Source organism: Notechis scutatus, chromosome 16, assembly GCF_049901735.1.
Source record: "Notechis scutatus isolate UNSWTSFEM ecotype Mainland chromosome 16, rNotScu1.2, whole genome shotgun sequence".
Taxonomy (NCBI): domain Eukaryota; kingdom Metazoa; phylum Chordata; class Lepidosauria; order Squamata; family Elapidae; genus Notechis; species Notechis scutatus.
In genome coordinates, this window is record NC_142024.1 from 2,886,192 (window position 1) to 2,908,816 (window position 22,625).

Sequence of the window (22,625 nt, forward strand, 5' to 3'; positions counted from 1 at the left end):
GGGATTCAAAATATGCTCAGGCGCAGCTTCTGCTCTGGAATTTGGTCCTGACTTAGCATATATTCTGAGAAGCTGGCTTGGTCAAACAAACCACACTAAAATGAACCACAGCTTAGGCAAGGAAGGGACCCAGATTGCAAACTCTCCCATCTGCCATTCGACCGGGAAAGGGGACCTGCAGTGGCCCTGATTTTTCCCTTGAGTTTTTCAAAGCTTTTTCTTCCCCCAACATTCCTAATGGCTGCAACAGAGACAGAGAAACAGTGGGGCTGGAAGAAAGAAAAAAAAATCAAATTATCAAGCGAGGTTTTGAAGAAGTTCCTCTTCTCATTTCCCTTTCCTTTTGAGATGGCCTCCTTGAGAACCTCCGCCCCCAAGAACTACTGGAGCTCTTTTAAACAGGATCCCTTCACCCAAATGACATGAAGGGAGATTGAATGCAAGCCTGTCATTCTTTTGGCCAGACTGTCTGTCTGCTGGTTGAGCGTTTCCTGCTTTCGGTTGCTGCAGACGCCACTCTATGCATTGGTTAAATTATTTAAAATCCATAGCTGTGCAACTGTGTGGGGAGGGGAAAGGGGGAGGGGAGGGGGTGAAGAGGGAGGGAGTTGCTGGCAGGATGAATGCCAAGAGTATCTCTTCCCCCCTCCCCCTTAGCTCTTCCACTCTTCACTTTTTTTAATTTTATTTTATCCACATGTTCCCTCAAGCCCCACGCCTCACCGAAGCCAACTTCATTCAGACTAAAAGCTTTTTTCTTTTTTCTTTTAAATTATTGGCATACCTATCCAATGCAGTGAAAGTTAATGGAGGTTTTAGCATAGGGAGGGAGTTGACAGATGATTGTGTTTTCAGAAGTTGTGGGCAAAAGTTAAGGAGGCTCAAACCACAGTTGCCTCCTGGCAGGTTTCAACTCCGCACACACTTCACGGGAACAGAGAGTAACAGGGATGGGAGGGGCCTAAGAGGTCTTGTAGTCCAACCTACCTGCTCAAAGAGAAGATTCTATACCAAAAGGTGCCCCTTCCCTGCCCCACATTTGAATAATACTCAGCAAGGCATGGAACCAAATAAAAGAGTCTTGTGAAGCCATCTGCTCTGGAAGACCAGGGTGAGGTCAGGTCACACAATTAAACCTGTCCTGCGACACATTTGAATAAAGATGGTATTTACATTTTTTTCCTACAGCGTGAAGATATTAGGCATACAAAACATTGTTCTCTTCTCCACCATCTGCCTCTTGCTGATTATTATTGTTGTTGTTGTTGTTTTTGTTATTAATTACATTGCAACTAGAATTTCTAAAAGGCAAAGAAAAAATATTTATCTACAAGAGATCTCTTGGCATTTGCTGACTGCTGTCTCTACATTCTTTCTTTATATAAAAGTTTTGATAAAATAATATGTGATAAATGTCTTCAAAGAGTTTGAATTTGGCAGAGATGAAGTCTAACTTGAAAGTAATGCTATTAATTCAGCAGGTCTTTAAATTTTTAAGCTTATCAAGATGCACATTTTTTTCATTCAAACCAAAAATTTGGATGGAAGGAGAATTCAATGCTTCTGGAAGTCGCCTAGTAAATAAATAATCACCCCAACTCTGGCACAACATCCGAAATATCCCAAATATTTCTATTTCTCCAAAACTGAATTTGCGACTTGCATGTTTTTATAGACTTCTCCTACGTTTGCAAATCTTTACAAAGCCTCTGTATATTCTTTATTCTAACCACCGTGGAATCAGCCAAGGAAGGCTAAAAAAACAAACAAACAAACCAATATTAGCTTTCAAGTTCACTTGTAAACAGCAACTCATCCGACTTTGTTCAACCCAAGAAAGCAAGCCACTAAAAAGTGATAAACAATGAGAACGCTGGTTTCATTTTATTTATTTGGGCACATCAAGCACGATGTAAGCCATTGATAGAAGCCTTGCACGGAATGAAAACAAACATGATCTCATTTGCAAAGATAGCTAGAGAGTTGAAGGTTGGCTGTGAACCTTGGGAATGGCCGATATTAAGGCATCTCATTTTATGTAGGTAAGAAACTGGTGGCACTATCAATCCAAGATGACAGGGAAGAAATGCTATGTGCTTTGGAGTCTACGGTACCAGACCGCTCCATCAGGCAAGGTGTCATAAAAACAAGGGTTAAATTCGGAAGGGTTAGGGTTCCAGGTGCTCTGAGGGATAGGGCATCACCTTGGAGAAACCTGGAGCACAACTTCATTCTTGGTCTGTCAGCTTCAGCAAATGAACATGAAGGTGATGTTCTCCATTCAGTGGTGTTCAACCCTTAGTGATTCTATGGGCCAGGTCTCTCCATACTTTCCAATCCTGCACTAACTTTGTTGAGTTTGGTCTGTGCTTTGGCTGGTGACAGCTTTGATGGGTATTCAGCCACAGTTTGTTCTTTGGCGGCCTGGTTTCCTTTTGCCGGTAAAATATAATTGCTTTCCCTAGCGAATTCTTTCTCATGACACGTCCAAAATAAATGAGATGCAGTTTCGTGATTTTTTTTTGCCTTCTGTTGCTTGTTAGTCACCTTTGCTGTCTAAGAAATACGCAGGAGATTTCTCCAGCACTACAATTCAAACAAGTCAATTTTCTTCCTGTCTTGCTTTTATAACTTTCAGAAAAACCTAAGGACTCCTTCCTTCCACCCACCCAGTTTAATATAAATCCCCTTTTCTTTTGGAAGAAGAGGGCTCATGGCAAGGACCAAATCTGATTGGTGAGCTAGGGAACGTGTGTGATGTTTTTCTTAAGGGCTCAGCTTCTGCAATTCTTTCAATGGAATTGCTCCAATTGACTCCTTAGGTGCATGGGACAATGCAGGAAATCTGACCACTTGCACCGAGATTGATTGCAAATTGTGGCTGAATGGAGCTGGCAGATGTCCTCTCATTTTTATAAGGAGCACTCCAATCAAAACAGGAAGAGGTAGAAGAAGTTTATTTAAAACTTTTTTTTTTTTTAAATAAGGGACTTATGGAAGATAAATCCAGCAGCAGCTCCAGAAACAAAATAATGGGAATTCCCATTGTAAATGCAATTTAATGATGATGATGATGATGATGAAAAAAATTACACAAGGCATTTTCCCCTCAATGAAAGGCTATAAGTTTGAAGCAGGACACAGCCCTTTTCCAAAAACCCATCTGTCCGATCCATTACCTTCTGGCGTTGGAGCCAGGAAGTATTTTCTGCCAAGGTGTCTCAAGCGAACAGTGGAAGAATGTTTCCTTTTTCTGTTTCTCAAGAAGTAAGAAGGGAAAGAAGCTGGGGCATCCATAAATCCTCTCTTTTCCTTCAGCCCAAAGCAAAATAAAGCAGATGGGGAGATAGAGCCCTTTCAAGGAGGGGGGTGGGGGCACAGCTGTGTTTTCTTTTGTTTCTTAATGGAAAAAGCAACTGAGCTTTAACTATAATTAAGCTGCTGGACACCCTTTTAATGATGACTTGAAGTTACAATGATCTGGAAGAGACAGCTTCTGATCATGGCAAGAGAGGCCCTGAAATGATGGGGGAGAAGCTCCTAACTTCCAGGGGAGGAAGGAAAAAAAAATAAAGATAGATAACAGACAGTTTGACAACTTGGACACATATCCACGTTGTCTGATTTGGAAACGAGGAACATACTATCACTGCGTTGGAAGGGATCTTGAGAGGTCTTGTAGTCCAAACTCCAGCTCAGGGCAGAGTCTTTTATACCATCCTGGTCAAATGGTGGTCCAATCTTGAAAACCTCCCGGTGATGGATCACCCACAACTTCTGGTGGCAAGCAGTTCCAACTGTTCTTGCTGTCAGGCAACTCCTCCTTAGTTCCAAGTTGCTTCTCTCCTTGATTAGTTTCCATCCATGGGTTCTTGTCCTGCCTTCTGGTGCTTTGGAACAGTGATCCCCAACCTTTTTTATGCCGCGGCCCGGTACCGGCATCAGCTAGGCGCCGCCATCTTTTATTGATGAAAAAGTGCTTCCGGATGGCGGCGCCAGCGCTTCCGGTGAGCTTTCCGGGTAGAAATGGCTTTCACCGGAAAAGCTCACGAGCGCTGGCCGCCTATTTTGATGAAAAAGTGCTTCCGGTGAGCTTTCTACCCAGAAAAGCTCACTGGAAGCACTTTTTCATCAAAAAGATGGCGGCGCCCAGCAACCAGCGGCCCGGTAGGACTTGGAAAATAGCTTGACCCCTCCCTCTTCTTTGGGGCAGCCCCTGAGATATTGGAAGGCTGCCATCCCATCCCCTCTAATCCGTCTCTTTGATAGACTAGACATACCTAACTCTCCCAACTCTCCCATTTTATGTTTTAGCCTCCAGACCCTTTATCGCCTTTGTTGCTTTGAAAGGTCTCAACAGTTTTCTGGGATTGCATTGACCACAACCACCTGGGGAACAAACCAGGGGAGCGCACCGCACATCGCAACTTGTTTACTTAGGTTGCAGGTCCATCTCTTTAAGGCAATGAAAGAATGGGGTAAAAATACTCCCTGTCTCAATTTCACTCACTTTTAACAGCAATTTGCAACGGGAATGAACGTGCTAAAGAGAACCGAGCAGCCAGGAAATGTACAAATTGAATAGTAGAAATAAAATGTGGAAGTTACCACTGGCTCAAAAGCAGAAACACCTTAGATCAGCCTGGTCCAGGATGCCCAGAAAAGACAGGAGCTGGCACCCAGCACACCTGGCGGAGCCATTCCAGATACCACCAGCAAACACACAAGAGCAAATTCTAGTACTACCATCATCATAATGTGTAGCCGTTGTTTATCTACTGCAGGATGGAGGCCTCTTCCGCAGGTTTCCAACCTATGCTGTTAAATTGAAAAGTCCTCCTGACTAATGTGTAGGCTTGGTTCAAAGCACTTTGAGTTTCAGCGAGGCTTTGGAATAAATATAAATCAGCCCCTCAAGTGAACAGCTTTTGAAAATGGCTGTATTTTTTTATTTCTGAGTTCAGCTGGTGGGCATCTGATGGAAGGCCTTCTTAGGAATCACCCCCAAACCAAGGGTGTCTCTTTGGGGATTTAACTTCTCTGCTAGGAGGAAGGCATCCCATTCCTCACTTTTAATATACCGAGGACCCTTATGTCTCTTTTTAATTGGGGCGTAATGGCTTAATCTGATTTCTGCTTCAAGGCCATTTGGCAATGCTCAATTGCTGGTTACTGAGCTGCAGAATTAAATAAGGAATAGATATCCTAAAAGCACTTTCCAAAGTTGTACAAGCACAAAAGATTCCCATTGGAAATGTTGGGAGAGCTGGATGACTGTTCTGATTGGAAGTTTGCCTCAGTTATTCCCAGAACTAAAGTATTTTTTATTTATTTATCCTATTTGTGTAGCCACCTACCTCACATGAAAGTGACTTTGGGAAGCCTACTGCACTTAATTTAAAAAAAAAATCAATGAATACATAAAAGCAGTAACAATTAAAAAATAACTATAAAAAGGCACACAAAACAGAAGTGGATGGTATATAATAAGGGAGCTATTGCAAAATTCTCCCTGGTGCCCTGGAACCCCCAAGCCTGATAATATAGCCGAGTCTCAAAGGATTTGCAGGATGTCGAGAAGGATACAGCTAATTTCATTAATATGTGATAATTTACCAACAGTGCATATCTTTCATTAATGCTACCTAATCTTTTCCTGTCCTGGGGATGTTGGTTTCACCGCCATCACCAATCACTGTTATTAAGCCATCATAATATAATGGGTAGAATTTGAGTCGGGCCAGAGAAATCTATGCAGTGACCATCTTAGAGTCACACAAAACAGACATTTGAGCCAGTCAGTTTCTCTCAGTTCGGCCTACCTTAAAGGGTTGTTTTATTCTGTAGGGCTAATTGAGCTCATGAAGAAAAGGCAAACCGTAATGGCAATGAACGCATAAATATAAAATCAAAAATTGGCAATGAGATTATCAAACGGTGTTAACCCCCAAGTAGATCAATCCAAACCAAGTTACACTGGACATTGGTGCCTCAAAAAGCAGGTCAAAGCAAGCGAAAGGCAATTCTGTGGTATAAAAACTGTGATGGGGACAGAGAGGAGGAATTTGATACACCTAAGCCCTCCATTAATTCTAAAAAAAAAGAGAGAGAATGAAAGCAATATTTTAATTAGAGGCAATTAACAGGCACAATTTAACCGTGCTTCTGCACAGTTTGTGAAAAAGCTTTATGAATGGAGAAACAGAAGAAGGAAGGTCAAACACAGGGAGCGATTCTCAAGGAATTTAACAATGTTATTTTAAAAAAAATATCACAGTTTTGATAGATGAGTTGGAGGGGGACTTCACAAATTTGCAGCAAAACTGTCAAGCAATTAAAGGCAAGATACTTTGCACATGAACTTTAACTGCTAATTAAAAAAAAAAAACTCTTGCTTAATTGCCCGCATCACATTCAACCGAAAATGCATAAATGGCTTGGGTAACACTCAATCCGCCTCCTAGCATCTTGAGTTAAGACTGCAGGTTAAAAAAAAAAAACCAACAACAACATCAACACAACAACAACAAACAGGAGACATGGGGCAAGAGGAGAAACTTCCCAAGGGAAAGGAAGGTGTTGTAATCTTGTGTGTGTGTGTGTGTATTCATATATTTTTTTCTTCAACAGTCAGAGGGAAGGCTTCTGATGTGAAGACGTTGTTGGGAACCGCTGCTTTTCAAAAACAAACAAACAAACAAACAAACAAACAAACAAACCCCAGTGGAATCAGCATAATAAAAAGCCACTGAAGCCACCAGCCTACCAGCTGTGCCCGCCCAGTCACAACATCCTCTGTCATCATAAAATGTTTTTCAACTAGGAAGGTTTATTTTTCCTGACCTCCCACACAAGCAGCTCCTGAATTCTGCACTGGGCACCACAGCCTTCCTCATCCAGCTAGCCTGCAGAGGGCGGACTACAAATCCCATCCTCCCAAAGGAGCATGTCTCGTAAAACATAGAGAGTTAACAAGGTCAGCCGTCGCGTTTATTTCTCACATTGAGGTTTCTAGCGTCACCCAACTCTAGAGTGGACTGCCTACACCAATTTATTTATTTATTTGTAGCCCGCCATTATTATTTTAACAAATAACTCAAGATGGCAAACAGATTGCTGGTGGCTGGGAAGGAGGAAAAGCTTTCCAAATTCCGGTTTGTGACTGACCACAAAATATTTAAGGGAGGCCTCTCTCCATGGCAAATGGTGCCAAAGCTGAAACAGACCCCCAAAAAGTGTCTTTCATTATAACGAACAGACCAAATTTGGCAAGCCACAGTCTGTGGTGGCAGGTCATCACAAAAACCCAACACAAGGAATTTCCTCCAGTGGCACCTCCTGGGGAAAGGAGGGGGAAAAAACCTGAAGCGAGCTGAATCCCCTCCTTGCTTTCTATTTTACAATGACATCCCAAATCCAGGATGATTTACTACACTTGGGGAGGGGGGACCCCTCTTTTGGGCCATTCAGTTCTCCCCCTCTTTCTCTCCTTGCCATGTGACATCACAATGACTTCTGAGGGGACCTTAATTGTGATGTCACAGAGGGTTATGCTCACAGGCAAGGGGAAATCCAAAGGGTCCCCAGAGTTAAACAAAAGGAGCTGTTCTCATGCAAATAGCCCGGGAGTGCACAAAATAGAAGCTTTTTCAGGGCCTGTGAATGACAGGCTTGAAGAGGCAGGCCAGTGAAATGAAGAGACAGGCCAGTGAAATGTAAAACTCTCCAAAAGTCCTGGTAGTAGGAGGAGGAGGAGGAGAAACCAGCACTGCTCTTTCTCTTCGACCCACTTTTCATTTGTAGCCTCCATTCAGGAATTCTCAGGAATTAGCACTCCTCAGTTTCCCCTTTATGGAAAAACCAGTTTACCCCCGTGGCTTCTTTTTGGGTGTCACTAGATTCCCAGCCCAGCTGTGGGAAGGAAGAGGTTCGGCTCCAAACTGCGTTGATTTTGGAACAGGGGAGACACCAGAAAAAAAAAGGGGGGGGCCTTCCTCGGTGTAGTTGAAGGAGGATCCCTTCACACCAGACGGGGCTGTAAATCAACTTTCCAAACACTTCAAGCCCTTATCGGGGAATGGGCTGACTTGGTGGAAGGCTCTCAGACACCATTCAGCAAGATTAGGTGCCTTGGTGAAGACAGGAATGATACCCTATTCGCAGGCTGCAGGGCTGGGAAAATCCAAGCTTTTACTATACCCGCCGCCCTTTCAATTTTCTGCTTCCCCCCCCCCCTCACCTTCCTTCTGTTCTAAAATCAGAGGATCCTTCTTTATTTTGTGGACCTGACTCTGGAAATCCTCTGATATATGTTGACAGGGAAGTTCTCTTCAGCCTGACATGCCAAGCATTTACAGGTAAGGTAGTCCTTGACTTACAACCGTTCATTCAAAGTCACAACGGCACGGTGGGGGGGGGAGAGGGTTAAAAGGGGGGACTTCTGTCCATTTTTCACACTTACGACCGCTGCAGGATTCCCTTCCCCCCCCAGGGTCACATATCAAAATTCAGGCCCTTGATTCAGATTTATGACGCTGGCAGGTCCCAGGGTCCTTGGATCCCATTTTGCAAACTTGGCTTGTCAGAAGATTACAAAAGGGGGAAATCAAGCGATCTTGGGATACAGCAACGATCCTAAGTTAAGTATGAACCAGTGGCCAAGCGTCTGAATTTTGCGGTGGTCATCAGTATGAAAAAATGGTCATAATTCACTTTTTTCAGCGATACGAACGATCACTTAAAGGAACTGTTGTAGTCGAGGAGTTGCTTTCTTACCAAGCCCCTGAAAATGGAAATTAAAGCATTTGCAACAAAAGGCAACAAAAAGCACTGAAGCTGGCTACAATATATATGTATATTTGTTAGCCCCGGTAACATTTCCTGCCAAACTTCTCATCCAGCCACAAACAAAAGAGGAAAGGAAGAGCCGGCTTAAAGAAAGGGAACTTAACATTTCAAGCTGAATTCTGAAAGCCAGCAGAAACATCCTTTGCAGAAAATCAAAATGGTGTATGCCAACTCAAGATGAAGTCCTTTTGGAAGTGCTACATGAAGAAAATCTCCTTTAAGACACACCTATCCCCACCAAGGAGGAAACATCAGTCATTTGCTTGGGCAAAATACCAAGAGGCTTTTGCTAATGCTTTGTGTCAGGAATTTGTTGTTGTTGTTGTTTAATTTCTAGTCTATAAAGTACCGTATAATCCAGCCCAATTAAATTTCTGGGCATGTTCTCTCTCTTTCCCAACCTAACTGGAGAGAATGTCTACATTTTATCTTTTCTTGGATTTTTTTTTTTTAAAACAAAGCCTAAACTACATGTTCTACAATTGCAAACCATGCCAGAAGGACTCGTTGAACTCAAGCCTTGCTGTTTGCGTGCTGTTCTTCGAAACCAGCTTACGACACACTCTAAAAAAAAAATTACCCAGATGCAGGCAAACATGACGTTTTCTGGGGGGGAGGAAAAAAATAGCAAGCAATGTATTTCATTCACAATAACTTCACAGAAGGCGAGCTTAACCCCGATTAGCACTCATTTCAGAACCACGGCGTTCTCTCCGCTAAATGTTTTATGCGCAACCGAGTCTTTTCCCGTATTTGCTTTAAAATGCTCCGTCGTGTGTAAAAGGCAGAACCTTGCACAAAACAAGGCACTTGTAACTAAAAACTCTGGGGGATTGGGAAAGCCGTTGGAGAGACTGCAAAACTGAGATCAGTTGAAGCTGCTCTCCCCTCACCCCACCCCCCCAAAAAAGGGGGGGAGCTGTCATTCAGAAGCAAAGCACCCACTCTGCACATCAATAGTTTCAGATTTAATCTGGTTTTTTTTTGTTTTTAAACAGGGCTGGGGGGGCGGGGAGAAATTCCTGAACCTCTGAATGCTGATTCCATAAGACAGATTCCTGTTTAGCTGTGTGTTCGCCTTAGTTTTTTTTTTTTTTTTTTTAAATGTTTGACTTGTTGGAAAAGCAGCAGCTTCAATTTTTTGCTCAGAGTGCTGACATTCCCATTATTAGGGTGTGTCATTCCTCTAATTGCTTCAGCCATTAAGTGACTAAGAACATCCTTTGTTTTACTGAAAATTCCTCTTTCCTTGGGCTCGGCAGCTTCTGTGGGGTTTCTCCTCCTTCCACTAAATCTAATAACTAAGATCGTGGAAATTCTCTGGGTAGGTGGGTTTTTCTCCCTCCCACCCCCAGATCAGAAAGCAGGCAGGGAAGAAGGAGTTAGGTAGCCTGTGTGGGTTGCAAATCGATGGGGAAGGGGGCAAAAGATAATAATAATAATAGCAATAGCAATACTTCAAGTCAAGTCAGAAGCGCCACTCAACAAACTTTCTTTCTCAACAGGAAACAGCATCCAGGAAGTTGGAGGATGAGCCTCCAAGTTAGACAGACATGCCCCCAAAGCTTCCTCTGTTCTGAAAATGTGCACACACTTATCAATAGCCCCCAAAGGAAGTCCCAAACAAAAAAGGACTTCTATGAAGCTTCTGGAGGCAGAATGTGGCTTGATTGATGAAGTGCCATCGTCTTGCTGTCTACCCTTAGCAACCAACACAGAGAGTTTCTCTCCTCATCCTTCAGTTCTCTCAATGGAGCATTCATTGCTGGTGTAATTGAATATATGTCCTCCTTGATACTGGTTTGTTCCCTTCCTTCCTTCCACTTTGCCCAGAAATCGGGATTTGCCATGTATCCAAAATGTGACACAGATAGCCTTCAACTTATCATCGTTCGCTTCAAACTCACAACGGCGCTGGAAAAAAAAACACCTGACTTACGACTGTCTTTCACACTTCTGACTGTTGCAGCCCCTCCCCAGGGTCACGCGATCAAAATCCAGGCACTTGGCAACTGACTCGTATTTACGACGGTCCCAGCATCCCAGGGTCATGCAAATCCCCTTTGGAGACCTTCTGAAGAGCAATGGGGAAGCCAGATTCGCTTAACAACCTTGTGACTAACTTAACAACTGAAGTAATTCACTGGTGGGCCACAAAGGACGTAAAAATGGGGCAAAACTCACTTAACTAATCTTTTACTTAGCAACAGAAATTTTGGGCTCAATTGTGGTCGTAAATCAAGGACCACCTGTAGTCTGTGCCTGGTTGTTCGTCCTTTGAGCTAGAACTCTGGGATCGGTTTGTCCTTTCTGTGTGTTTTCCGGGCTATCCATGATATACTTAAACACCAAAATTGCAAAGGCGTTCATGCTCTTTAAAATCCATTTTTTGCCTCCCAACGAGTATGAAAGGGGAATCCAGTGTCTCATACGACAACTAACCCGGAAAAAAAAAAAGGGTTTCTAATAATTACACCAGAAACAGGAAATGGGTTTGCCCACAACTCAACTGCATAGTTATTGAGCTTCAAAACCAGGGTTTTTCCCAGAGGTTTTACTCCCACGATGGAGGAAAACTCAGGCTTGCTGGTTTTACCACATTGTAGAAATATTCTCCGTAACAGGCCTTGCTTAGAGGGAGGTGACAAAGATGACAATTGAGAGGGAGGTGGAGTGTATCTTATTGCTGTAGTCTATTAATTAAGGATATATTTCATGGTTATAAAGGGGATTCAGAAAATGCAACGATACCATTTGCCATTGGTGCTTTTCTTCTGTAGCCATACATACTGAGAAATTCATGCTGAAGGTGAGATTAAGACTATCAGACCTGGCTTGCAAAAATCCACACAGCTATTAGAAGGCAGGGAACAGATACTGTACAGAAAAAAAAAATTCTGATTTTTCCTATTGCAGACCCGAGCAGAGAACTGTGGGTCTGGTATAAACCAAAAGAAACCACAGGTAGGACTAAAGAGGCATCTATTTTCATGGCTATTTTCTCGCCACTAAAAGTCTTCCAAGGCTCAGTACAGTCCAAAGCTTTTGAAAAAGGAATCCATATAGCAGAGGGTGAGTTGTGTTTGAAGCCTCTCAGAATCCACAATGGGTTACATCTGGGTATCAGTGTGTCTGAAACACTGGCCAGGGTGTTAAGACTTTGCTTTGACCGACTTTCAGAAAAAATAATACGTCGGAGATGTGGCAGCATTATACTCCCACAAAGGCCTCTGGGCATCCATAAAAAATAAAAATACTGACTGTAGGCCACGTTTGTAGCTGGAGCTTTTGTCAGTCGTTCCCCCCCAAAATAAGGTAATAACTGGGATACAAGAATTATTGTCAGAAATTTGCCAACCTTGCTTGGTGCAGCTTACAATTACTTTTGATGTTCTGAATTTCAAAGCAACCAGCTGAGATTCACAACAGAAGCCATAACCCTAGTTTACAAAGTACAGTGGTTAGTTGATTGCAGACAAATACCAAACAAAGAGACTAATGTGAAATCCTAGCTACCCTGATAAACCACAGTTGAAGAATAAATATTACTTCCTTAATTCACTCGTGTTCTTTATAAAATTACAGGAGGAGACATGAACAGTAAGCAGAACAGAAGTTGATTTTTAAACCTTCTGCTGCTTACAAAGTCAAAATGCAGCTTCAGCTTCACAGTTTAAACTCATGACATCCACAGAATTTATTTTGGCTTAAAAGTTTGCATCGTTTAACAATGTAAGGGGTGGAAGGAAGCAAATGATACAAGTCTTAAAGAAAGAAAATGAGAAGGCTGTGAGAGTTTGGGCAACCATTTCAGTGAGCAGAAGAGGGAAGACAGAAGGGGGGAAATAAGTGTGGTAGAAACTCCAGAAATCAACATTCAAAAAGATGGTTTCTGCAAAATTCCAAGGGCAGCTAACCACCTGAAGCTGGAAGGGTTTCTGCCTCAACTTATACTGGAGCTTCTGTTATATTTCACCCAGACTTCCTAACACTTAACATCCTGTCTGCTGCTTCAATGCCCTTACTCAACTGTTTGAGACAGACATTACACAAACTGGCTAGCCAAAAAGAAAAAGAAAAAGGGATTGGGAAACCAAGAGGCAATTAAGAGTCCATGACCTTATCCTTTTAACATGATACCAACTGACTTGAGCCGAACTTTGCAGAACAAACCAAAAAGTAAAAAGAAAAGGGAGGAGGGAAAGCGGGATAGAAATGTCATTTGTATTGATTTGAGGCACACAATACCATGGGAATCCAACCAGGCTGTTGTTTTTTTTCCCTTTCTTTCTTGTGTCTGCTCATCTGTTATCTTATTATTATTATTTATTGGTGACTGATATGGATTTATTCAACTCTAAAGACACATGGGGAAAAATTCTGTCTCTGGGCATGTTTCCACACCTCAACCACAAAGACTCAAGAGTCTCTATGTATTTCCTTCAAACCTTTGGAAAGGAAGTTATATTTCACAAGTTTCTATTAAAACAAAATGCTTATATTCTATAATATTCCTTGAATAGGAGCCTTGGAAGTAAAATATATTTTGAGTATAAATAGAAATTTTCCCAATGCTCCTTTGGAATGGGCCTTCTTTATTCCGACACCTTTTCATTCACACACAAAAGGAAATACTGGATTTCTGAAGCAAGATATTTATTTCTTCTACCTCTAATCTGCTACGTGAATGTTGTAAAAGGTATTCCATCCAGTACAATAGATTGTCTCTCCTGTGACTTTAACGTGCACTTAGGTCACAATGATTCATTAGATTAAATGTTCCATTCCTTTCTCTAAAATGACCACAGTATTCAGGCTTCTCTATCATCTTCATTCAAATGCAAAATAAAACATAATGATGGCCAGGAAGACCAGGGATACTTTCACAATTGGAAAACTTACTTTTTTGTTAACTTGATGCTTCCGGACATATTGATTATGTGGCAGGGAATTTTGCCTAGAGGTTTAAAGATTTGCCATCCTGTCAATAATATTTGGAGAGTGCCACACATTGGAAAAAGGGTGCGTAGGTTTGCGTCTCACACCAAGCACAAAATGGGTTTTCTGTCTAGAGCTTTGTTAGAAATACACACAAAAGGCTCACTAGTAAAGCATGGGGTTGAGCAGCCTGCAAGCTCATGGTAACTTACTCATCAAAAAAACACACTTTTTTTCCCCCACTCCAGTTGCAATCCACAAAGACGTACTTCTGAGAAACCAACTATCATGTTGTCCTGGAAGAATTATTCTTTCCAAGATAGGCTCTATCTTTAAGGCTTTATGCCTTATACAAATGTGCACTTACGTCTCTGGCAATGCATGGAACAGCTCCAAGGTTATACTGGGTGTAAACTTGTGGTGCAATTTTTCCCCCCTTCCTACCAACCTTAATTTCCAGTTAGCTAGATGTTCCTGATCCCAAACATGCAAACTGTCTCACAGGGTATCTCCAAAAACTACATTCCCTACAGCAGGGTCTGGTTTCTGCTTTTTTGATCTCTGGGGGGATTCCTTCTTTTGGTGAAGAGAAGGATGGGCTATTGGTATAAATCAGAAACAACATTCTTGGCTGTACTTGTTTGTAGAGGGCAACCCAGAACATCCCTCTGCAGATACCAAAATGGGGTTTTATTTTTCCTCTGTTAACTGAATGCCACATATATATATATATATATATTCCCCCATCACCAATAGGGGTATATATATATGTGTGTGTGTGTACAGTGGAATACGGATACTCCTCAATTACAGCCATTCATTTAGTGAGCCTTCCAAGTTAACAACACCGTACTTATGACCGTATTTCATACTGATGACCATTGCAGCATTCCCCTGGTCACGTGTTCAAAAGTCAGAGACCCTTGGCAACTGGCTCGTATTTATGACGGTTGTGATCCCCTTTTGCGACCTTTTGGCAAGCAACGTCAAACCAGGTTCACTTAATAACCAAGTTACTAACTTAACCTCTGCAATGATTCTCTTAACAACTGTGACAAGAAAGGCCATAAAACGGGGCAAAACTCATGTAACCCCTGCCTCGCTTAGCGGCACAGATTTTGGGCTCAATTGTGGTTGTAAGTACAGTTGGCATCTCTTACCCACAGGGAGAGGTTTAACATCTCCCGTCATTCTCAACCGCGGCCATGGGAATTCTGGGAACTGGAGTCCCCACAGGCCTGAAATGCACCAAGTTGAAAGAACCACTATACATGTATGTAACGCTAATCTGACCGTGATCTTCAAACAGTACTCTCTGCCAGCTATTTATCCTTCTTGCAGGCCTATGAAAATATGTAAAAAGAGACTTCTTGAGTTTGGAAAAGGCACTTTCTGAGCAAAGGTGAGGTAAAAAAAGAAAATCAACTTGTAAATGAGGAAATTCCAACAGGATGCTCCTTACTGTGTACGTCCAAAGCCACAAATGGGTATTTGGTTTAACACAATGGCATGGCATTACGGCTTAAGAGAGTAAACCCAGCCAGAGCCACACATTCCATTAAGTCCAAATAGCCTGGTTGATGCATAACTAAGCTATAAATCATGGCTTACAAAACATAACGACTAAGTTTGCATGATTACACTAAGCCAAAGCTCGATCTAACTCAGTGCAAAATAAATCCTTCCTCCCCAAAAAAGTATCTTGGCTTAGTATTAGAAGCAGATTCAATACAGCCTGGTGATTTAAGCAGCCATAAGGCTCCAGAATGTTTGTGTTAATGTAACTTGCAGGAAAGCACAGACAGATTAGCTCAAAAGTAGACAACCTGATATCTTTTTCATGTGTTAGGCATCCACTCAAGCTCCTTGAACCAGCATGCCAGTGACAAAAAAAAAGCTGTAAAGGAAAGCACTTCAAAATACCGAGAAATTGAGTGTTCTGCAAAAGAAAGGGTTCTTTTTTTTTTTTTCCAGACACATCAAACAAACACAAAGTAGGAATCAGCCAGGCTCTTGTCTGCAGTTGTTCAAAAAGTAAGTATATCATGGAAAAGGGAGAAAACCCAAGAAAAAGAAACACGGGGAAATAAACATACCACGCTTTTGAGGGTGGGAGAAAGCACAGAAGAACAAAGTCCAGAAGTGGCTTTATACAGAGATTTCAAAGTCCATATGGGAAAGATTAATCCCAAGAAAAAGAAAAGAAAAACGTTTAAATGTTCAGGAAGTGCCAAAAGAAATAGGCTTAACTCCAACAGTAAATAATAAATAAAATAGAGATCAGGGTTTCGCAACTGGGTGGACTTCCAACTCCCAGAATTCCCCAGTCAGTATCACTGACTAAGTAGACACAGTCCTCAGTTTACAACTGTTTGATTGGTGGCCATTCGAAGTTACAATGACAGTGAAAAAAGTGATTTATGACCATTTTTCACACTTACAACCACTAAGCACCCCAGTGGTCACTTGCTTGGCAACTGGCATGTATTTATGGTTTATTCTCCAGATGATTATATGCTGCACTATAACAACTATTCTCTTGGCTCTGTGTTGGATAGAGACAGGATCTGATGAGCAGGACAAAAATCATGGAAGACAGTACGGTAAACAGAGAGGCAGGTATCAAGGCCTTCCCAAAATACAAGCGCTTACAGCCAAATTCAAGCATTCGAACAAAGCCCAGCTCTGCAGAGGAAGAAGCTTAAAACCAACCTCCAAGTCTACCCTATTCTCACAATATAGCTTATAAACTGTAGGGTCTACCTGGCTTGTTTAAACCAAAGCAAAATGGCATCAATTTTAGAATCACGTTAGGAAAATACTTCCAACCTGCATTCTCTTAAATGAGAAACCCTCCACAAATTTTATGGTAGATTGGGGGGTGGGGGGGGAGAGAATGAGAAAGGAAATCACAGAAATGCTTTTAAAAGCCACAAAGAACCCTAGCTGTCCACTATTTGCTCTTTGCCTGGAATAAGAGTGCACGGGGTTGGATTAAATGACCTCGTGAGTGCTTCCAAGTAATCTTTGTTCCTTTTAGAAGTCATTCCCACCATTTTGGGATCAGCATCTCTGAAAGTGATGGTTTACGCGGCAGAGGTAGAAAAACACGCGTTTGCTAGGAAAGGCCCATTGAAGTTTGTACTCCTGAGTCACCAAAAGGATTCCTGACAACCCCGACCACTTTTTAAAAAATAAAAACGCTAGGACTTACCATGAAAAGTACAACCCCCTCCCTCCTAATACATCCTTTTCCACTGTCCCTCCTCTTCCTATTCATACCCAGGAAGGACACGCAGGCAACTGCTACTTTTAGCACATGATTAGCCAAAGAGAGACAAGCTATTAACACTGCATCCAGGCCGGTCTATGAGAGATAATGTGCAGTCTTTAGACTCCAATGTTCTGACAATAGCTCTCACATTGAAGCTCTGGGAGATGAGAGTGGTGGAGGAAAGGGAAAGAAGGTGGGGGGAAGTCCCCCAGAAAATGGCTTCCTCTTCTTCAAAAAGTGGAAACTCAAGAGCAAACACAAGGAGGAAGCAAGGATTTTTTTAAAAAAAAATTGTCTCTTTGTTCTGCCCCTTTTAAAATTTATTTATTTTTTATTGTTATTGATCCGGCTCGTTTGTGGCTCCTTTGTGGCATGCTTTCCGGCAGGCTAGTGGCCTCAAAGTTGTGTGTGAGTGGGTGGGTGGGTGGGTTACTCCAAAATAAGATGCATAGGAATTTAAAGAGAAAACCCAGTGTCCCCACTTCCACCTGCCTGCCTGCAGCAACCAAGTGATTTTCTACAGATTTGTAAATTCCCCATGATTCAGAGGGGACTTGACAATCCTGCACCATTGCAGGGCTAACTTAAAAATTATCCTTTCTTTTGCATTTCACTATTGTTTTGTTTTTTTAAAACAATGGGGAGGCAGATTCAATCCACCAGATTTATTTATTTTTTCAAGAGACCCCCTAACCTTTCTACTTTATTCCCCAGGCCTGGTGCCAAGGCATGGCTTCTGCACTGTGCCACTTTCTCACCCAACCACCAACCTCAGGGATTCTGGGAACTGAACACGGTTTGCAAATTAAATAAAGAGGATATTGTACCCTTGTCCTCTCAAGCTGTCTGGCTGGGCAGACTCCCCAGTTGCTTGGCATGGTTGAAAAGTAACTGTGTGGCAGCCTAGACTAGGACACATTGATTTCCGGAGTGTATATTTAACCCATGTACAAAAATTGTTGGCAAAGACAGCCACAACCAGACAATGCTGGGCATCAAAAAATAAACAAGTCTGTGCACACATCCTAAACCCCAATCACATTTATATGTGCCCTGAATCAGTACAATCGGAATAACTCGTATCACGATGTCTTTATTGATGGGTTAAAATTTCTCCCTATGTGAAATGCTAGAGACAGACTACTGGAGGGGGGGGGGGGAAACAGCTTGGATTTCTTGAAATCAGCAATAATGGATAATATGACAATTCTCTCCCCTGTTTGGCAAATTGGGAGGGAAAGAGATCAATTAACTGCTTTTTTTTCTTTTAAACTTCATGCACTTTATAGAGTCCTGAGGTTTGTGGCAGGTCGATGAAAACTACAGACTACGCAACGTAATTCTCCATTTTTAAGAAATGCCACTGCAGCAGAGCAAACCTTTCTGTGTGCCCTATGTAAATTTAACCATAAAATACAACACAGAGGGGACAGACCAGAAACCAGAAAGGCAAGTGCATGTAAGAATGTAGAAAGACACAATGGCTAATAGCATATTTTTCTTTCACCCAAGGACACAAGGCACAACTTAATCCCAGTTTTGAGACCCTGGCAAACGTTCTCCCAATTAAAAAAGACAAAATGGTTTATTTTGATAGAAAGTCACTGCATTCTGCTAGTTCCCAATGCAGAATCTCCCAAATCTGTATCTCTCCATTTATTTATATTTTTTATATATCAGAACCCAGAGTTCTGATATATCCCCTTTTTTTTTGGGCACATCTGTAAACCTCATTTACATACCAAGGGTTCTGCTTCACCCACATTACTGCAAACTGAGTTTTGGCACAGCGTAAGCCTCTGCTGTGTGCACAAAGCCAGTTTTGGAGATTCACACACACACACACACACACACACACAAGCCTCTTGCCAGAAGTACAGCTGCATGCTTACTTTTAAAAACCAGCCTTTCCCATCCCAAGGAAAGGCATGTAGATTGGATCTATACTCCATCTTTTTACCCACACAAGAAGTCGAGACAACTTGCTTCCAAATGGAAAAGAGACCATCTGGCACAGCGCAACTGCCTTAAAGCAGATTCCAAGAACATTATCAATCTATGCATTTCAGGATTCATTCAGGGTCCTCTCAGAAGTCATGTTAATTCCAGAAAGCTCGGAATACCACAAGCCCAAACCAGGTAGCAGGCTACGAAAACTGACCCAGGCATGACATAAGGAAGTTTGAAGGGTTGGGAATATCCCCTCTGCCAAGAGGTAGATGCACCAAGCAACCTTGCCCCTCGCAAGGACTTTGGGTTTACAGTTCGAATCTCTCTCTTTGAGGTCTGCTGAAATAGCCTGGCCTGATCCTGAAGCCACCTCTGAGTTTCCAGTTATGGCCAGCCTCCTCCTTTGAAGGGGGGGGGAGACACAAGCCCCTCATTCATCCCTCCCCGCCCCCCAAAATAGAGACCCCCCTGGCCTCCCCCCAAGCCCTGGCTCACCCTGGGCGCCTTCCTCTTGTACCGATGGCTGTAGTCAAACTTCTCCTTCATCTCGTCCAGGCACTGGCTCAGCCTGGCTTTCTCTTCCTTGCTGGCATAATCCTGGCTGAGGAGGATGTAGGCTCGCCAGTTGGCCGAGTCGAAGCCCCAATGGCAAGTTCGGTTCTCCAGGGCTTTGTGGGAATGGATGACAAACTTGTGCGGCGGGTACATGAGCCGGCAGTCGAGGCACTGGATGCACGGAGAGCCCGGGCTGCTGTAAAGCTCGGGCACCAGCAGGCCTTTGCATTTGCCAAAGCACTCGTGGTAGATTTTGAAGCTCCGCTCGGTCAGCTCCAGTTCCAAGGCGCTGCCGGCGCCGGCCAGCTCTTTCTTGCAGCGGCCGGGCGGGAAGGTGCCCCCGTAGAGTAAGGCGTTGCAGAGCCGCTCGGCGTCGGTCTTGGTGATGAGGCCGCAGGAGGGCGCCGAGAAGGGCAGGATGCCCATGACTTTGAGGATCTCCAGCTGGTCGGCGGTGCAGCGGGAGCAGTAGACGTGCAGCTCGTCGCAGACGGCGTTGATCTGCTGCAGGGAGAAGTCGCGCAGCACCGAGTTGAGGATCTGGGGCAAGCAGAGCCGCTTCTCGCCTCCCACCACGAAGCAGGAGATGGTCTCGCCTTCCAGGACCGTCTCGCAGCGCTCCGTCGAGCGGTCCGACGGCATGAAGAAAGGGCCCGGCATCACCGGAGGCGGCGGAGGCGGGATGGGGGCAGAGGCGGCAGCGGCGGCTCGGGGGCCACGGCGGCGGCGGCAGCGGCGGAGGAGGACGAGACCACCGCCGCCGCCGCCTCCTTGGCGCTCTCCCGCTTGTAAAGCTCCTGAGCCCAACGCGCCGAGAAGGCGGCCGGGCCGCCCAAGGAGCTCATGGAGCTCAGATGAAACTGCTCCAAGGTTTTCTGCAGCCCCGGGTGAGGCTGGAAGCCGCTCCGGGGAACCGTCTCCATCTTCGGCGGCTTGCCGGCGGCCCCGCCGCGTCCCTGGTTCCTGCGGCGCCGAATCTTTCCTTTTGCCTGGGGCGCCGCGCGGAAAACGCGCCCCGATTCCAGCCTCCGGGGTTGGTGGGGAAGAGCGTCTTGCTCGGGGCTGGCTCTCCCCAAGAAGGGCGGCGGTGGTGGGGTTTCAAACACAGCCCCCTTCCCTCCCCCCCCGACACAAGCCGCCCTCCCGCTTCAGATGGGACGCCGCCGCCGCCGCTGTCCTCTTTAGAAACGCCGACGGGGCGAGAGAGAGGAGCCAGCGAAGCTCACATCTCCCGAGCTTTTCTTCCTCTTGGATGCTGCTGCGCGGGGCGCTTCTTCTGCTTCCCCCAACGCCCCTCTCTCTCGCCTCTCCCAAGTTTTCAGAAGGGAGGGAGAGAAGAAAAAAAAAAAGAAGAAGAATTCCTCGCTCGGCCCCGCAGCCAAACCAGCCCAAGAGCCAACAAGAGGGGAGGGGAAAGAAAGCGAGAGGGAGAACTAGATCTTCGGGGAAGGGGCGGGGGGAGAGGAAAAGTTATAAAAAGAAGGGGGCGAGAGGAAAGCGCACCCGGACGAGCCAGCGAGGTCCACGCGACGTGGGGGGACGCGCAACTCCCCCACCCACCCCACCCCCAAAAACCACCCTCTCCCCCCTCCACCCCCAAAACAAGCCAGCAGGAGGATAAAAACCGAGCTGGAGGAGGGGAGGGAGGAAAAAAAAAAAAGGCAGGAGGAAGGAAGGCTGTTAGTAACCCTGGGGCGCGTCGTCCCAGATCCAAGCAGCAGCTCCTGGCGGCGGGGAAGCCGGTGCCTTTCTGTCCATGTCCGCCCAGCGAAGGGAGGGTTCCTTGGTCCCGGATCGTCCCCTTTGCCCAGCAGCGGGGGCTTCTTCCTCCGCTGGAACCGGGAGGGAAGAAGAAGAAGAAGAAGAAAATCCTCCCCAAAGCGCTGCGGCTGCTTGTCTGCCGCGATTCCCGGGGTGTCCCTTTGATCGCTGCTGCGCCTTCCGTCAAATCAGGCTCGGCGGAACGGCGTCCAAGGGGCCCTGATCACTTTCGCTCGCCTGGCCGCTCCAGCCCGGACTGAGGACGCTCGGGCGCTGAGCTCATGCGGGCGGGCGGGCGGGCGGGCGATCTGGCTGGGCGCTTCTGCTGCTGCTGCTCCTCCTCCTCTCCGTCCGCCGCCGCCGCCTCCTCCTCCTCCTCCTCCTCTGTTTGTTGGTGTCTGCTCAGCTCTTGAATGCCAGCCAAGAATGTGACCAACTCCCCAGGCTGGGCTCTTCCAGGAACCGGCGCCTCCTCCCTCCGGCTCGCCTCTCCTCCTCCTCCTCCTCCTCCTCGTTCCGCAAAAGGCGAGCGGAGCCACGCACATGCGCGCGGGCGCTCACAGACAGAGAGGGAAAGGGGAGGAGGGGGGGGGGAACAGCAGCAGCCCGGCTGGACGACGAAAGGCTGCCAAGAGGGAGGGTAAAAAGCCTGTGGTTGCCAGACCTCAGGCCTGCGCAGAAAGACGAGCGGCAGGGCGGCCTTTGCGCTCGACTGCCCCGAGAGGGGTTTAAAAGGGTGGGTGGTGGTGAATAAATGGGGTGGGTGGGTTTGAGCTGCAGGTGGAAACACGTGGGATGCTCAGGCATGCAGGCAGCCCACCCAGCCCAGGTGGAAGGGGGACAGGTGGGTTACACACAAACACACAGAGAGAGAGAGAGAGAGAGCCTACTAATATTCCTTAGACAAGATGCTTTGGCTGGGATTCATCCTGGCTCTCTTTGCACAAAAACCTCCCCTGGGCGGGAAGGAGAAAGGCCAAATCTGTTGCTCTTTGGGGGTGGATGCCAAAGTGGCTACCGTGTGTGTGTGTGTGTGTGTGTGTGTGTGTGTGTGTGTGTGTGTGTGTTGTGTTGTGTTACCAGGGCTCACGTGTAAAGCATCCTAACAGCTGCCTTTGGGGAGGGGGGAAAGGAAAAGATGGCTAGGGGAGAAGGCCGATCAATTGGAAAGATCTGGGCAAGGCCAGCTTTATCTGGGAAGTAGCAAGGCCTAGTGGTTTGACATGGGCTCAGTCAAAGAAACTCACTGGGGAGAGGGGGTGGGTTCTTCTCAGCCTACCTCGCAGGGCCGTTGTTGGTG

The 22,625-nt window shown here is 45.2% G+C and overlaps 1 protein-coding gene across 1 annotated transcript in view; it reads right to left on the minus strand.

Annotated features, from left to right (window-relative positions):
* The window catches only part of SKI (SKI proto-oncogene), a 107,775-nt gene extending 86,070 nt beyond the window's left edge, over positions 1-21,705 (minus strand). Inside the window, 2 exon segments of the mRNA XM_087944596.1 lie at positions 19,505-20,247; positions 20,250-21,705. Coding sequence (XP_087800722.1) covers positions 19,505-20,247; positions 20,250-20,487 — 981 coding nt within the window. The 5' untranslated portion in view covers positions 20,488-21,705.
* Positions 21,706-22,625: the final 920 nt, after the last annotated feature.